Here is an 18,798-nt window from a genome sequence, read left to right as displayed (position 1 = left end):
TTATTTTCTCCCGTTCTGCAGTAAACCAAATCTGTGCTTTAATGCATATGCATGACTCTCCCATTCTCCCTGCCTCCATAACTTTGCATTTCTTTCCAAAAAAGAAAGAAAGAATGGTGTGTCATTGACAAATTACATTGCAAACATAGAGCTTGAAATGTCCGTTTGATACCCAGCATGCTTGTCTATGATATTCAAATGTTTCTCTTTGAGGAATAAATAACAGAACAGAAACAGCGGGAGGCTCTGAAAATATCACCAGCCATAAAATGCATGTGCTTCGTTTATCTGTAATGCGTTTTCAGTTTCCAACATTCATGAATTCCCACATAGCAGAAATATGGGTCAGATTCTTCTCTCAATGCTGGATACGAGCCTTCTGGCTTAAGCGTAACGTCAGAAACATGGGGCTTAGATTCTCGTGAGCTTTCGTTACGAGTTTAATGTAAATGTGGCAAATGCACACAATAGGCTTATGTAACCACAACTTTCATCTACATAAAGAAGCCATGTAATAAAAAATCTCATTTTTGTGGCTTTTAGTTTGTATCCATTAGCTCTGCGCTGATTCCAGTGATATTCCAGCATACTACTGAAAGATGGCAAAAAACATGGATACGGAAAAACCAAAAAGACTGTAGAGGGGAAGAAAACTGTTTATCTAATAAACTGCTTTCTAGAATGAGACTGTCTCTCCCCATTAAATCTGAAACCGGCTAGCATTAGCAAATGCTACTAAAAACAAACTACTGACTATAGTATAGTATATCAGCATCAATGTGCGACAGGAAAGAAAAAGCCATTTTTCAATGATTATATGGGGTCATAAAAAGAAAAATAAGTTGTTAAAATGAGCTTGGCCCGAAATTCATTATAATCTGTTTACAAAACTTAACGCCCACTTAATCTAGTGTTAAATGAGTTTAAGCCTATGAGTATATGACTAGTAAATGATAGATTAATTATATGTACGCATGAAATCATCATTTTCATTGCTGTTTAATCACAGTAAACATTCAGGAAAGCCTTAAAACCAGATGGAGTACTAAAAAAAAAAATTGGACAACAAATTAAGTGTCCAGACTGTTTTGACAGTGAACATTGATTAATGAGCAGCAAAGCAACAGCCACAAAAAAAAAAAAAAAAAAAAAATAATAAAACTCGAAAAGACCCCATGTAATTAAAAATCTAACTTCTGCTTTTTATTCAATATCTGTGAGCTCTAAGGAAAATTAGGTTTGTATACAATAAGCGGCTCATTGTATCCACAGATAAATATGCAAGATTATTTTAGTTTAGATGAGAAGATGCCATCGAAATAAGCCCCTCGCATAATCAAAATGCTCCTCAAATTTGACAAAATAAGCTTTTACCAAATGGGACAAAATAACTTGTTCACTGCAGCTTTTATGGTTTCTTTGTCCAATAAAATGCTTTCTAGAATGAGAATGTCCCTTTGCCTAATACCATCACTTACACGGGCAACAAATTAAGTGTGTCCAGACAGTTCTGACACCAAGCGCTGATTAACAACCGCCCTACCGTGACAAGACAAAAGTCAGAAGATAGATACGCGAGAATGCTCATTTTAAAATAGCACGATGAAAGACAAAATTCTCTGTGATGACCTATTGACTTTAAACTACTGCAAATGGAGATCTGACTCTCTGACAAGTGTTAAACCCGATCCTAGAATATCCCATGGGATTGTCCACTTATTCCATGGGTGCTGTGCAGCATTCCAGCCGTGACAATTTGAGAACCTGAGCATGAACATCTACAGCGAGCCACGAGGAAAGAAAACAATAGCCTTGAGTGTCATGAAATGCTGAATTAGCCAATTATCTAGCCTGTCTAGTGTAACAATACTTGAGATTCCAGTAGCCCAAACAATGATTTTATCAAACCCAGAGGCACCTACAAAACAATAAAATCACTTTCACCTTCAGCAGACCTCTATTAAAATGTTCGTAGCACCGATACAACGTCTTGGAAATGCATCATAAATTCAGTATGTGCTAATAACAAAAATGTCACGTTCCAAAAGTAATTACCTGTTCGGTATTCTATTAGACTGAGAAAAATACAGCATCATATTTGGGATCAACAAATTAATGTAGTTCAGTTTGACATTGAACAGTCGCTTTCAGAGGAAGGCGGCATCTGAAGCAGAAGGCGGCATCAAAATGCAACAACACAATCATTTTCATATGCGCTGCAACACGGCCTACAGTAATGCATCTGTTGTGCAGTATAATTTGAAAGATCAATACTACAACCGTAGTCTCATTTCCTACTGGATTTCTACCAAAAAAAATGTTGGGAAGCAGCTGTATTAATTATGCAGGAAGTAAAGAAAAATTCCTTAGAAGTTGGTCCTATAGGAGTACAATTTATTGGCTGCTTGTTCTCAAACAGTACTGAGGAAGTTTCTACCCCAAACTAAGCAAGTGTTACTTGTCGAGAAACATCTCTATTCCAAAACACAACAAACTAATTAGGCAAATGACCTTAAAGACCATTTGTCCTCAACAAACATATCATCAGCTGCTCATTTGTACGGATTTCAATCATTCTTGCAGTGGCTCGAGTCTCAATGAAACACGAGGGAGAGAACGTGGCCATTTACTGCTAAGATACTTCACACTTTAAAGAGAAGCCAAAGTGTTGGGATAATAATATAACTTCTGGGAAAAAAAAACACTAAAGCCTACTAGAAATTATGTATAGGTGAACACTTAAATGTTATTAAAAAAATGCCATGAAGTTATTTAAAAACCTGCACTGAAAACTACAGATTGTAAGTTGTAATTCACATGAACTCTGTCATTTAAAAGAAAAATCTATTAAAATGTCACTGAACAAAGAGCTAAGCAATTTTGTGTTATTAAAGGGGGAAAAAAAAAATCAATGTGTGATTTTGATGAAACCCATTCCTTACCATTTGTCCTTTATCTCCCTTTTGTCCAGAATGTCCTGCCAAACCTGGAAGCCCTTGATCCCCCTTTCAAATACACATAAGTCACATTATTCAATGTTAATATGCTAAATCGGCTGCCTGTATCAGGTCTAAAACGCTGTGATCAAAATTCAAAGAGGAGTCCTAGCCTGAACTCTGGCTCTTTGTACTTCAGAAGAGATTAGCTGAACATCACCCGCTGATGAAGTGCATGTCTGTGCCCAAACACCCCCTTATTTGTGCTAAATTGCTTCTAATAAGCTTTTATTTCTGCCTCTGGCTGTCATCCAGGTATACGGACTGGCATAAATGTCCTTTAATTGGCCATTCATTTTGTATGCGGCATTACCTCAGGATCCATTGTGGAGATCTAACTCGCTCACTTATAGCATGCCTTCGTGGTTTAACTTTACCTTCAGAGAGGGACAGTGGCATCGGTCGCTGGGCAGCTGGGCAGGCATGGACAGCATTCTGTGGAGGTATCCTGTGACCAGTGGGGCCGCTGTGGGGTTGTGGGTCACTACAGGTTCACACTGGTTAAAAAAAAAAAATAAAAAAAAATAAATACATGGGTTAGTGTTAAATTATTCAAATGTAGACAAACGGGATAATCAATTATACACTTTGAATTGCATAAAGATGGGATTTATGGGGATTTTCTACATTATGCATGCATGTATGCATTTTCTTGTGTAATGCATAATTCTACCACCTGATATATCATTTGGTTCAGTAAAGTCACATTAATGTGACGCGGGCAAAAAATTATCTGCATTAGAGCTCCGTTTTAATGACTTTAGGAGCAGCATTTGCAGCGTCTTCAGTAAAATCTTTTCAGTTACAGAGAATCAAAACTTAAAGAAAATTAATTAAAAAGTCTCAAGAATTGCCTAAATGCACTACTGTTCAAAGATTTGGGTTAAGCACGGCCGCATATATTATAGTAATAACTATAATAGTATAAAAAATGTATCAGAAATTAAGATAGTTTAACATATTTTAAGTAATCTGTTTTATTCCTGAGCAGCCGTTACTTCAGTGTCATAAGATCATACAAATAATTCTAATATGCTGATTTATTGATCAAGAATCATTTCTTACTATTAACTATCATTTCTTAATATCAAAGATTAATTGTTGATTTGTTTTCACTAACTACAAATACCTTTACTGTCCCTTTAGGTCAATTTAATGTATCCTTTCTTAAAATAAAATCCTGATGTCAGACACTGAATGGCAGGGTTTAAATAAAGCAGCTTAAATAAACTAAGAATATTTTAGTAAATTAAATTTATCTTCTCTTTTATTCCTTTACATTCCTTCAAAGTCACATTTTTTACTCGAGTCATGAATCTGAATTGTTAAGAGGAATCAAAACTGTTATTCTAAATTTTTCCCATCCTAACTAATGCCTCAAAAAAAATGAGCTCAGTAAACTGTGGCCCCTCAAGAGCTGGTGCCCTAGGCAATCATCTGTGTTGCCTAATTACATGACCGGCCCCACTGGCCATTTGGACCATTCCACTTCCATGTGAAAAACACTAAGGAAACATTATCCCAAACGCTGAGAGGGGGGATTAGCACACAACTGTAAAGACCATGTACCAATTACAGCATTGAGCAGGGCTGTGGATTTTCTCTAATCCAATCGTTTAAGACAGAATGTTGCCTTTAATTAATTAGAAATTATCGACCGGAGCAACTCGAGCTAAAAGGAGGCCCTCTAGGGCTTTGTCCACAGTGGAAACGATCGGTCCAAGAAAAATACATAGAAATCACAAGCACTCTATCCCAAAACCTACATCTTTGCCTTCGTGGATGACATTTTAAGAGTTGTAATATCTTTTTTTTAGGCCAAATTCAGAATTTCATGTATCCTTCTCAGAGAAGGAAATCACGAAATGCATGGCAATGAGATGAAAAACAATGGAAAATGGTATTCTTCAGAAAACCAATTTCAGTGCACGGTGTAGTTTTACGTTTATTAGTATATCACATCAACAGCTTAGCAATATGTTAGGAACAAATTGAATCAGAATCAGAATGACTTTGTAATTGTTCAGTGGTGTCAAAGACACACAAAGTTGCTGCCTATGTAGAGCGTTCCAGATCGGATAAACATGAGCCCTTATGAGGCGGTTTTCTTTGTAGGTAGTAGGCAGCAAGGTGAGTCACTTGACTTGACCTCTTCAAAAAGCTACCTAGACCACATTACCACAACACAGGAAATTGCAAAGAGACAGTTCCATTTTCGAACATTATCAGAATTATTAATGGTATTCAGTAAGCAGTGCTGAAATGTGACTGTCCTGGTTTTATTTAATGAATATTTCATGCCCCTAATTTCAGTACTAATATTACCCTCAATGTCATCCAACCCCATAAAAGCTTTGTTAATTTTATTTTGGATGAAAACAGGAAGGTTTGTCCCACTGACTGCCAAATAAACACCACTGTCAAAGTCCAGAAAAGTATAAAAGACACTGTCAAGTTGATGGTTCAGCCTTAGCATCATAAAATAATTTGTCACCGTAGCACCATTTTTTGCATCCGACACGGAACAGCATGCTCAATTTGCCTCTGGTGGATATTCTACAAAAATGGCGCAACGGTGATGAATTGTTGAGTAAAGTCGTTATTTTTGTTTTCTTTTCATACAAAAAGTATTCCAGTAGCGTTGTGGTTGAACCACTGATGGTAGTCAATGGGACAGTTTTCATCTAAAATATCTTAAATTGTGTTCCAAAGACAAACAAAGCTTTTATGGGTTTGAAACGACATGGGGTTAAGTACTTAATAACAAAAAATTAAACCCTTTAACACTGCTGCACCATAAACCTGAACATCTTACCGTAACTCCAGGAGAATCGCAGCATCTGTCCAGGTCAGCTATTCTAGCGTCACAGAAGATCAGAATCTCCTGAAGTTCAATCTGTTAATTGTTAAATTGACATTTATGGGCATGAACACAGACATACGTGACAAATCAATCTAACAACTTTGCAGCAAACTACTCAATTTGGCATGAAGTCAGTGAAGTTCCCTCAAACAGTTTAACAATCACTAAAAGTAAAGCTTTGCATTCATATTCAGATTTAGCAAGCGATGAGAACCTTCATCCAACTCACATCCACTGGACGTCCATCCTCCACTCGAGTGGTGATGAATGTGCGTCCGCTCACGTTCATGCCAGATCTTTCAGCGGTCACCTGACGCTCGATCAATTTGCAGTCCAGGTAGATGGAGACTCCATTGCTCTCGACAGACACACCTAGCTTGTGAAACTGTCGATCGAAGAGGGCATGCAGGTCTCGGTTCTTGAACACGTACAAGAGGCTGTTTTTCAGAAAACCCTGAGCCAAAAACTCAACAGTTTTTTTAGCTCCATCCACTATTAATGACACCTAAATGAAGGAGAGAAGAAGGGATGAACATTAGTGGCTCATTAAGACAGTTAATGAGATAAGCTGACTGAAGTCTGAAGCGACTGTAGTGTGAGTGCCATTTATATAATGATTATTTTGCCGGCCTCGTAGGATTTATTGGTTTTGAATGTGGTCTTGATCAATGTATTTTTTGCAGAGCCAAATAAAATCTTTTTTTCACATACCTGTGTATCTCCACCTTTATCAAAGATCTGCAGAACAAACCAGCGATCTTTCTTTGTGGTTTTTCTGAGCCGGAACGTGGCAATAACGGAGTACTCATGAGAAAGACCATTTGGGAACACAGATCTTTAAAAAAAAAAAAGAGACAACAAATTTTATTAAAATAAAAAGTAGAACACAAAAAGAAATATGACCATTAAGACCACATTTAAGTCATAGTAAGAGCATTTAAAAACTAGAGTTATAAAGTAATGTTTTTTTTTTCCATATTTAAACATTTATTCCTGTAATGCAAAGTTTTCAGCATCTTTACTAGACTTCAGTGTCACATGGTCCTTCAGAAATCATTCTAATACGCTGATACTTTTAATACTTTTTATTAATACTGTAATGCATTTTCTTAGGATTCATTGATAAATAAAGTTACTTCTAATTGATTTTAAGTAAGCTTATTGCTTAAAATAAGTTAATACAAAATTAATAGAAAATTGACCAAAATTTTGGCTAAATTGTGGAAAGAAACGACTGCATATTGAAAACAAAATGACTCAGTAACTGAATCACACTTCCCTAATGCCACATGAGAGAGCACAAGAATGCTCTCAAGAGTGTTTAATTACTGCATCAGTTCAGCAATAAAGTGCTAATTTCAATTAGCAAAAACTTCTATTAAAAGCTTATATAAGCCAAGCGCACTGGCATCCATGTTCTCCTCTGCATTTTTCTCTTTAGTCTTGCCTGTAAGATTTATCAGATGAATTTAACAGAAAACACTGTGAACGTGTTCTTTCATAAACCGAGATCATTCTGACTGTCTGTGCATTGTTTGAAACCACCAAGATCTTTTCACTTTTCTGAATAAAAGACGGCAACTGTGATTTAAAGAAAGCTCATGGTACAAGAAAGCAAGCAAAAACACTTTTAAAAGCGTTCATTCGGTTATTAAAATTGCTGAAAGAGAAATATTACATTTTTGAGTGAATCTCATAACACTGTAAGTAAGAATTACTAGTTTTCCCTTTTCATTTCTTTCACACGTTATTTGGTAATTTACTGGCACTTCATCAAACACAGTCAGCAAAACTGACAATGAGAAGATTTCATGTATGAAAGGACAGAAGAGAAAGAGAGAGAGAGAGAGAGAGAGAGAGAGAGAGAGAGATCAGGCTTGCAAGAGACAGGCTGAAAATGAGTTTATTCTCAAATAGATCATTCTCTATTCTCTCTAGGCACGTCTGCATAGTGCATCTCCTGCTTTCACAGGCACAGTGAGGGAAATGCACATTATTAAAATGATATATACTCTGACTTTACATGCTGGCAAAATCAAATGATTTGGGATAAGATGAAGTCACAGGAGAGGGTCTTATTGGAAACTAGTACAGATGTATTACAGGACAACGGCCAGAATATTACTAAAACTGTCCACAAAATTTTTAATTATATCTACTCAAAATATCACTTACTCACCCTGAAGATACAGCGGAACACAAAGGGAGATGTAAGGAAACGTGAATAAAGTTTCAAAATTTCAATGGATGTGACAAATTTTTGTGAATAACGCCAAAAAAATATCACATGGCTTTGAAAATTGTGCATACAATAAAATAATATTCTCAAACCATCTTCTATGCATTCCACATAAGAAATAAAGTCTCGTTGGAACGGCTTTAGAAACTCAATCTAGCATTTATCTAGATAAAGGAGGCGGTGACAGGTTTAAAATTAGAGAATAAAGACTTTTTTTGGAAACGTTGAGTAATTGATTTTATGAATGCAACCCTAAATTAAACTTGATATGGCCAGCCGGTGGAATGGACTTGTGCCGAGAGAGACCTCATAAGTGAGTGCAGCGTTTCGAGGCGCACCAACCTGGGCACCATGACATCAATTCACTTCATCACTGAGCTGTTAAATAGGAACATCAGAGGCCATATGCCAAATATGATGGGATGTAACACTCTAATGCAGCCTATATTAAACTAATCTCTGAACATGCAGATTAATAAGCAAACAAATAATACAACTGCTAAAAAAAAAGACCTATGGCCTAAGTTCATTCCCCTATGCTAATTATATTCTATTACACACACACACACACACACAATATATTTATACAAACATCTTTCTTTTGTGTATACACACACACACACACACACACACACACAAATTAAAAATGTAATAAAACATTATTAAAAAGTATCTAACTTCATAATAAAGGCTGGCATCCAATAAATATAATATAATCCCCATACAAAAAATTTTTTGTAATTAAATAAAATAATGAACTGGCCACACAGAAACAAGCAGTGACATGAACAAACGGGAAGTACGCCTACTTTATCATAATCTTCCTTTCAACAACTCAGTCAGGACTACCCCTCAAACATTACATCACAAAATTAATATTCACGAGCAAAGTTTACAATCTTTATATTGTGCCTGCCCCAACACTTTTCAGATCGTTCCCACACCCCTTGCCTCTCATAAAAACAAATACCAAACATGCAATTAGCACTTCTTAGCAGAGTCATCTGTGAATCAACTAATGGAAAATAGTCTGGAGGAGTGGAGCCTCCTCTTTCCATGTGACCGTATCAACTGGACGACGGGGCCTGGCTGCATTTCCTGCGAGTAAAGTGAGAGATGTTTGGAGTTTGTGCTGGGGGCTCTTTGACCCCCTTCTCCTCCCCCGATACATCCAGCTGACTAACGCCATCACCTGTCAGAGTTCAGCTTAATTGAGGTCTGGCGGTGTGTGTGTGTGTGTGTCTGTGCATGTGTGTCTGTGCGTGTGCGTGTGCATCTGTGCGTGTGTGTGTGTGTGTCTGTGCGTGTGTCTGAGCGTGTGTGTGTCCGGGTAGACAACTTGGCATTCTCATCCCTCAAATCTGCACTCCACCTCCAGCCAAAAAGACTCACAGTTGGTCTGTGAGGGCAGGTCTGAGCAGCAGATAGAAGGCCCCACAGCAGGCCACTGACCACCAGGAGTCAGATAGAGCAACAGATCACAAATCATCTGACCCATGACTCCATCAGGGTCCCGGGGAGCAAACAGTGTGTTTACAGTTGTATAAAAAAACGCTAAAAATATCCCCCCTTTCCCTGTGCTGATGACTGGGTGTTATTTTTCACTGTGTGGAGGTACAAGAGACATCTACTGGGTTCTAAATCTCTACGGCCAAACCAGCAGGTGTGCTTAAAACCAGAGAAAATAATCAGTTAGACTGAGCTAAATACTGTGATGAAACACAAAGGAACAAATGACCTAAAAATATTAAACAATGTACTGCTTTATCGTGCAATGTACTGCCCTGAAATCTTAGATGCTTGCAAATGAATTCATCTTTTTGTTTCAGATAACAAATGATCAAATCAGTGGCATTCAAAAAAAAAAAAAAAAAAAAACTTTTCTCAGAACCTCTTCTGTTGATTACATTTAACTAACTGGTCCCAGGGACATTTTAAATGGATTTATGTAGTCGGTTCTCTTCAAGTTTACACAGATGTAGCTCATCACATTAACTAAGAACATACTGAAAGTGTCTAAATGCTTTGCAACTTAAAATAATGAGATTATGTATGGTACAGTGATATTAATCAGAGGAAATGGTACAAATAAATACTGTTTAAATAAATTGATTAAATGCGTCCTTGTTGAATAAAAGTATCAATCAAAAAACAAACAGTAAAGACATTTACAGTTTAATGTTTCAAAAGATTTTAATCCCAAATAAAATGCAGGGCTTTGGAAGTTCCCATTTGAAGAATCCTGGAAAATGTATCACTTTCTGATTATAATAATAATACACTGATTATAATAATAAACGTTGTTTGAGAAGCAAATCAGCATTTTTGAATATATTTAAATAACAATAAAAATCAAACAAAAATATATTTTACAATTATTTTTATTTATCAGAGCTTTTTGAACAAGGTTCACCAAAAACAAAAATACAATTATTAATTTTTTTTTTTTTTTAAATAAAAGATAGTGGTCTTGGTAGTCAGCGGCCTGCAGTGTATAAAACAATTAAGAAAATAATGTTACAGACAACTCTGAATTCTTTACTTCCAACTTACTTCCACAACCATGGGAATGAAGCTCAACAACAGACTTTGGTGAAAAAAAATGGGGAAGAATAATCAATCCTGACTTAATTAGATCATACGAGTATAATTTGATGTAATTTCCAACACTACGGCAAAAAAAGTGCTAAGCAGTGAGGGAAAAAGTTATGGAAATCAACAACTATTAAAAAATAATTTTTGTCATAAAATATAAAATATTATATAGTCATGTTCACAGCATCAAAAAAAAAAAAAAAAAAGGTGTAAACATCCCTTTTCTTCTGAGAAGGTATTATGTTAAATGTAATTTGCATATGCATTTAGCAGACACTTTTACCTAAAGACTTTCAGTTCTTGCATTTCCTGATAATCCAACCCAAGATTTTTTGTCAGATGTTTGTAGTGCAAACACCACACTTTTAATGCTTGTCATAATTATCGTAAATCATGCCGCCGCCCCATTTTGTTTACGGTTTACCATGACGTACGGACGATTGGAACGCTTTGAGGTCGGAAGTGGGGAATTTCAACTCTAGTCTTCCCACCTCCGACTTTCCACAATCCCACAAGCTTTTCATCAAAATACAAAAGACTTCTTTTGAGCATCAATTTGAGCTCTTTGGACTCATGAATACGCTGTGGGTTCACGCGGTTTGGACAGCTGACCTTGATGGAACACGACCTACATAACTCAACATGTCCAGGGCTTTTCTACGTATATTAAACATACCTGAAAAGTCTAACTAACACAGAAGCCTTCTTTGAACTTGGTGTCACCCTTGAGCTATAAGTTATTAAAGTCATTTTAAGGCAATTAATATACAGGACATGATTCCCCATTACTGCTTGATTTCTCTTCTAGGCGGTACTCCATTACAGTCACCTCTCTTTCTCCTTGGTCGAGCCCACTGCCCACGGTCTGCAAATTAATTCTGTCCAAATTATTCAACATGTCTCACGGCTCACCTCACAGTTTATCCTTATTAACCAATGCGAGGGGAATTATCTCAGCAAGCTCGCGATATCTGGGTCATTCCATGTCAACACACCATTAAAAGCGTACAAGACATCTCCTGAGTTTTGCAGCGGACGCCGGTTGAAGAGAAAGCGAGGAAAACATTGGTTTGCGTCGCAGAAACCCAATAACAGCTTGGCATATTTTCAAATCTTAAGTGGGGTAAACGCAATGAGAATGGCTCAGAGCAGGCAGTAGTTCAGCGAGGCAACCCGCGCTCTTTCCCGTCCAGAGATTTATACGAGAAGCTGTCAGAAAGGCTAACCAAAACATGCAACATGTGGAAGTGGGCATTAATTCAAACTACCATCATAACATGCTCATCACGGCAGCGATTCTGCAAGGAACTGTCCTACTTTCCGCTCTCCAGATGCTAGAGATTCTGAACATCGTCGATCACGTCCAAACTACGTAAACATCCATATGGATACGCGCATTTGCTGCAACAACGTCCAGCTCGGCCGTCACAGTTAACATTGCTTTCAGACAAAACAAACCCCTGAACGATGTGCGAGTGGAAAACAAATGGCACGCTATCAAAACCACATCAACGTTTGCAGAACTTACTCTGTCGGTTTGAACAAGGGTTTACTCCCCAGTCTCAACAACGGCCTGTTGTCCGTCACAGTGCCTTTTCTGAGAAGAAACTTCTCAGCTAAATCAAACCCTGTAAACAAGAGATGAAAAAGACAAACATACATTACGTTTGTGCATTCGCCAGGCACTTTTATCCAAAGCAACTGTATATTGTGTAAACATTTTGGGAATTGAAAACACGACCTTAGAGCGGTTACCACCATGTTCCGCTAAAGGAACAACATTGGCTTTAGGCTAAAGAGATTTTCAGCAAATGTTGTCCTGTGCAAACTGTTGGGCACACATTTGTAGTCTTTTATCTGGAATGATTAGTATTAGCAAGGCAACGCTATTGTTATTCCTTAAACATTTTGGTTTGGGGCTTATTCTAAACTTCTGCGATTAGTAGAGATTCTATTCAAACTTTGTTTTGTAGATTTCAGCCTTAGGTATACCATTTTTAATGCACTTTATACTTTTAAAATCCTAGTATTTGACAACTAGCATCTAACATACATTGATAAAGGGACTGAGGTATTTGCACATCAAACAATGATTTGTCTTTACTTTCTTGACGTCTTCCTTACCATTACAGTCAATTATTTTAATATATATGCATATTTATTCAGCTAGGGTGTACTAAATGGATCAAAAGTGACAGTAAAGACATTTATAATGTTACAAAAACATTCTATTTCAAATAAATGCTGCTCATTTGAACATCCTACTCATCAAATCTCAGTTTTCACAAAAAAAATAACTCTTCACCATTGTTAAGCTTAATTAGCATATTAGAATCATTTCTAATGTGACACTAAAGATTGAGGTAAAGGCTGTTGAAAAGTCAGCTTAGCAGGAATAAATGCTGGAATATACAAAACAATTATTTTAAACTGTAACCATTACGTCATTGCTGTTTTTACTGTCTTTTTGTTTTGCTTGGTCAGCATAACAGACGTCTTTCAAAATCATTTATAAAATTTTACCAACCCCAAACTATATTTAGACATCTTTACACTGATTTTTGTGTGCAGCCAACAGATAGCAAACCCTCCGACGCTGGATTTTACAGAACCACATTTTTAAAAAACTCAGCTCACCTACAACTTTGACAGTATTCTTTAGCTGGCTTGCAAGAACTGGCACTTCCTTCAGGAAATGCAAAATTAGCTGTATAAATTGCTCTGTCAGCGTCAGCCATGTGCAACATTAGGGATGTTTTAAACAGCCAGTGTGATGTTTAACAGCACTGTGTAAGGACGAGCTGCTCTTGATTTCTATTTGTATATACAGGATTCTTTGTTTGTACCTGTGAATTCTCTGTGGATGTTCACATTGGTATGCCATTTCTCTTCCAGCTTCATGGGCGGACATGTATGATCTGCAGAGGAGAGAAATATCATGCGTTAATGAAGTTTAAAAAAAACAAAACAAACTGCCAATGTTTTAGGTTATTCGGCACAGAGGAGACCACAGCTAGAGTCACAGCTTTTACTCCACTGAATATTTCTAAGGGTAGGTTTGTATCAAAAAATCTATTTTTGTGTAGTCATGTACCCTAAATAAAAAAATAAATAAAAAGCAGCATCCACTCACTTTCATAATGTCATGAGCACTATTCACTTGAGCACATCTTTAAGCTTAGCTTTTAAAATAATATATTAGATTTTTTTGCTTGCTTGAGTGTCTGGACATTGAAACTATGACACTATGACATCAAGCCCATAAATTGCAACTGTGTCCGTCCACTTTTTCCAGCACTTTAATCTAGAAACGTTTTAAGTAAGTCTTTATTCAAACAGTTATAAGCCATGAACCTAACCCCTCCAGCTACAATGTAAAATCACAACATTAAAAATCATAATTTGAAGAAAAAAAAAAAAGTTTTTTTACAACAGGTGTAAACCTGCTTGTCTTTAATGCAACCACACGAAACTCTATGAACGACATATTTAACCATCGCTTTTATTCAAACACTTTTGGTTTAAAGACGTTGATTATGTATACAGAACCAATATATATTTTATATTTTTGCAAACCCTGCATATTTATATGACAACATGTACGCAATTTCAGAGTATATGAAGTCTATCACATAATTCGCATGGCTTCGCATGAGGGAGCACTAAAAAGTTATTTTGGCATGATTTTTTGCAGAATTATGGGTAATGTAGTTTACCTCCAGAAATGTTTCTGTTAAACATATACATGCATACACATATATATATATATATATATATATATATATATATATATATATATGCATATATTATATATATATATATATATATATATATATAGCCTGCAAAAGCATACATACAGCCTAGTGTACCATTAAATTAACTACCTTAACCATAGTTATGTCTTTAACAGTTTAAATTATGGCTGAAAAATCAATTTCCTTACTGATAAAATAAACAGAATATTTATATCCAAAACCAAACTGTTGTAATCTATTATAGCCTTTTTAGCAAAAGCAAAGCTGTAAAACAATTCTAAAAAAAAAAGTAAAGAAATAAAGTAACATTCAAAAACTTCAAATAGTTGTTTTGGCTGACAAACGTTGTAAACACATCAACAGTCTAAAACTTCAACTTCCCCAACCTGATATTTAATTAAAACAGTTTGCCCCCGAGAACATGATCCAAATTGGAATATAAAATCCACCTTGATTAATAAAAATCAAGCTGAAAATATGAAAACTCGCATCAAGCAAAACATTTTTATAACACTGGGCTGAAACAAATAATGGTTTTATTTCATGAAAAGCCTACTAGCTGCCGAGATCCCATTGAAACAACAAGCCCCAGCCTCCCCTCCCATGACATTTGCAGGCTGATATTGCTGAAGGACGAATTCTGCTTCATCAACAACAATTATCCCAAATAAAAAAGGACGTTCACACAGACACAAATGCAAAAACACACAAACGTATCTACATCAACAGCCGCAAACCCACGAAACACAGCATTAACAGGAAATTCCAAAAATCAGCACATCTGCTGGCAAACTGCCGACTCTTAAGGAGACGAGACACATGCTGTAAATCCTCTCTAAATCTCTTCCTGGATGTCACGCTCGCACAGTGGATCACGGGAGATAGCAATTCACTCAGCTGGCAAAAATATTGCTTGCCTGTCCTCTTGTTCAGAGGACTCTCATTCGCGGGCATTTACACTGTGCAATAATATTCCTTAATCGCCTCGGGTTAATCTGAATGGGGCCAATAAAGCAATTCTATCAGACACATAACACCAGAGCGGATGTGTCCTGGTGCCTTCTGACTAATGCCACCCAGGTCAAGGGCTTGACGCCATGTCCTCGCGAGCAGGAATTTCAAATAGCCGTGCAAGAGTCCCTGCTTCTTAAAGGAGGGCTCGACGTCTTTCATCACAAACAATTCATTTGCATACAAGGATTCCAAACAAGAAAGCTTAAACAGAGCGCTAATTAAAGGCGATGACAGCGGCGCACTGCACCAGAGCGCCGAAGTCAACATTGACCTCGAACAAGGCTCAAAAAAACCCAAACAGATGTAATCGCTTCTAATCAAACCTTTAGGAGAAGGATAAGCAAACATCTCGGTGCGGACCTTTCTGTGACGGAATACATACCTAGTCTCTCATTCACTGTCATTCCCAAAGTAAAAGGAACGGAATTTACGATCCACAGGAAAACAGTCCATCCGAGACAGCGAATCATGACGTCTTTGGCACATGAGAAAGGGCCCCTTGAAAACCTAGAAATAGAAAACAACGTCACTTTTACAACTCTTTGATGATCTGGGTAACGCAACACCACTTGTTACCGTCTGTACGACTGCAGTGCGTTCACACAGTTACTTTTCAATACGTTTGACCCATTTCAACTTTAACCGGATGGCGAATCTTCGAGCGTAGCCGACAGCAAACGAAAAACGAGCCATCTTACAGAACATGTAGGGAACAGATCGTGTTTTGTAAAATCGGTCCAGCGCTTCAAATTATGCGGTGAAACGTTTTAACGCAAAATGTCAAGTGTGACATTTCACTCCTCAGAATAAACTCCAGGCCAGAGTAAGTTTCCAAGCATGAGGTGCTTCTGGGGACCCAGTGCCAGATTCCTGTAAACCAATACGATCCGTTACCCACCGCTGACTGTTGTTATTGAGCTCTTAAGTAACAGGGCAAACAAATTGCGCTAAATAATTAAACACCGGTGCTATGGAGTTTTGAAGCACATGCTGTTTTGCAGGCTTCAATCATTAGCGCATCTCTGCATGTAAACATGCGGCAAAATGGTTTGTTGTGAACTTCAAACTCAAGTTCAGAGCCTGACTTTCAAATAATGACAAAGCGATATGAAAAGCTGCTTTTTTTTTATATTTTTTTTTGTAAACCGAACATTGCATTACACGGGTGGTGTATTTCACACAATGTCAGGTAGCGAATTAAAACTTTTGGAAACAAATAAAAACAACACATTTTTAAAATTGCACTTTCACCCTGCATTCATAACTTCATTACACATCACTTTTGAAGCAAAAATGACATATTACCAAAAAAAAAAAAAAAAAAAAAAAAACTGATGGAAGCAAATAACCTTTCTCTTTCATTTAGACATGCCTAATCATACTAACTAGGATATTTGCACTACTTTTCCCCCCTCAATAGTAAGTGTACCTGAAGTGGTTAAAAAGACAAAATGAGAAAGTTACTCTGCACGACTAACCGTATGTATCTGATGTAACGTTAAAGCTTGAAAGTTGAATCTATGACACACGCATACATATAAATCCATAACTAATCAATGCTCAAACGGCACGTGCACCTCAACCAGATCGTTTAATATCAAAACGTCATGATTAATGATCAAAATCGCTTCTTAAAACTTAATCCAAACTGACTAGCAATAGACAAAAACCCAACACATGTCTCATTAGCACGCTTTAAAAAAAAGAAAGCACAGTTGCGAATATTTAATTTACACGAAAATGGTCAAAAGCTCCTGCTTACTGCAATTTCTCTGTGTGCCGAATGATGATAAATCAGCAATGCCAAAACATTCAATCTCTCTCTCTCTCTCTCTCTCTCTCTCTCTCTCTCTCTCTCTCTCTTTCAAGCACGCGAACGCCGACAGCGTTAAACTCAGATGACATCAAACATGATCATTAAAAAAATGACACCGCACACATACTCTGCAAGAAAAAAAAAAAAAAAACACCTACAAAGTCACAGCAACCGACAGAGAGAGAGAGAGAGAGAGAGAGATGAACACGGGGCTACTTACATTTGCTGAGAAAGTTTATTATTCCGGCGTAAACACACAGCACGAGCGAATCCTGTTTGGTTAATTAGCGCATTTTAGGCGGCTGTGGGTCCAAAGCGCACTTGCAAATAAAAGTGAGAATGAAAGCTCGTGCAGGAACCGTGTCCTTATTTGTCGCACTGCCTGACCCTCCCACCCACTCATTAGAGCAGCACACATCAGGACGGACAGGACACTCTGAGGGGCTCCCTGTGGAACACGCTACAGTGCACGGGCTACTTGACCAATAGCAGGGGTACTAACTTTTCCTTCAAATCAGAGGTCAACATTTAAAGGCAGACTTCCAATAACAGGAAAAAATGCATATGTATTTTTTTTAAGTTGAAGTTTTTCACATTTCTAGTCGGTTGTATGCACAGTGCATGCTGCATGCATAATGATAAAAATATTAAAATACATTTAATTTGCATCGGCAAACATTTTGGACTGTGAATGGCTGTTATATCTCAGTGCACATTATATTATTGATCATGTAAATATATTATAGTGTAAATATTATAATAGTATTATTCTTTTTCATTAAATGATTATCAGGGTGTTTTTAGCACATGCAACAAAGTCTTTAGCTACAAAATTAAACAATTTTTGACACAAAAAACATAAAAAAACCTATATTTAGAATTTTTTTATTTATGTGAGCAAAGTCTTGTCTTTTATTTTTGAAGTGTTCAGCCTGTAGTTTTTTTTTTGTATCTTGTACTGTAAGAAATAAATCTGTAAAATATTCATATTTTACATACATTTCAACATAGCTTGATGCAGTGCAAAATTACAAAACACAGGTAAAAAAAGAAATAATTTTACATTAATACAGTACATTGTTTTTCAAATTCGTTACGGATTTTTTATGTTTTTTTTTTTTTTTTTGATTGCGATTTCTCATTTGTTAGTGGTTTATCGATCCTGTGTCGTGTCAGTTTTAGCCATTGTTTAATTTGGGCTTGTTTTCTTGTGTGTATCACTCAATAAATACCACATTATAGAATTATTATTAAACAAAAGTCAAATTAAAATGAAATGTTTTTGAATAACGACGCATTGAGTTTGCAACCAAAAACCCTATGATTCGAGTCAAACATTGATTTTCAAATGCAACTTACGTTACAAGTCTCCAATACAAATATCGCAGATCTTCAATATATGGGAGATTTGTCGAGGAGATTTGTGGTACGTGCTACTCAAGATATGAATTCCGACACTGTCCACACAGAGTTATCTATAAGTCCACAGCTTGTTTATTCTTCTGGAGGCTTTCATATGA

General features: G+C 36.7%; 1 protein-coding gene across 6 annotated transcripts in view; it reads right to left on the bottom strand.

Annotated features, from left to right (window-relative positions):
• The window catches only part of LOC122357077 (collagen alpha-1(XIX) chain), a 120,265-nt gene extending 102,552 nt beyond the window's left edge, over positions 1 to 17,713 (bottom strand). For 3 of the 6 annotated variants that reach the window (XR_006252421.1, XM_043256264.1, XM_043256265.1), the window contains exons 1-9: positions 17,499 to 17,713; positions 15,845 to 15,969; positions 13,540 to 13,611; positions 12,222 to 12,321; positions 6,571 to 6,694; positions 6,089 to 6,364; positions 5,812 to 5,892; positions 3,374 to 3,493; positions 2,943 to 3,005 (exon numbers count right to left, since the gene is read on the bottom strand). Coding sequence is in view for 5 of the 6 variants with exons in the window: in XM_043256264.1 (XP_043112199.1) it covers positions 2,943 to 3,005; positions 3,374 to 3,493; positions 5,812 to 5,892; positions 6,089 to 6,364; positions 6,571 to 6,694; positions 12,222 to 12,321; positions 13,540 to 13,611; positions 15,845 to 15,969; positions 17,499 to 17,500 (963 nt within the window). In the remaining variant the exon portion in view is untranslated. Of the gene's footprint in view, positions 1 to 2,942; positions 3,006 to 3,373; positions 3,494 to 5,811; positions 5,893 to 6,088; positions 6,365 to 6,570; positions 6,695 to 12,221; positions 12,322 to 13,539; positions 13,612 to 15,844; positions 15,970 to 16,038; positions 16,283 to 17,224; positions 17,309 to 17,498 lie in introns of those variants that run through there. The other 3 variants (XM_043256266.1, XM_043256267.1, XM_043256268.1) reach the window with 3 other exon arrangements.
• Between the last annotated feature and the right edge of the window lie 1,085 nt (positions 17,714 to 18,798).

The sequence above is a fragment of the Puntigrus tetrazona genome, chromosome 13 (genome assembly GCF_018831695.1).
Source record: "Puntigrus tetrazona isolate hp1 chromosome 13, ASM1883169v1, whole genome shotgun sequence".
Lineage (NCBI taxonomy): Eukaryota > Metazoa > Chordata > Actinopteri > Cypriniformes > Cyprinidae > Puntigrus > Puntigrus tetrazona.
This window is presented reverse-complemented; position numbering and strand designations above follow the sequence as displayed.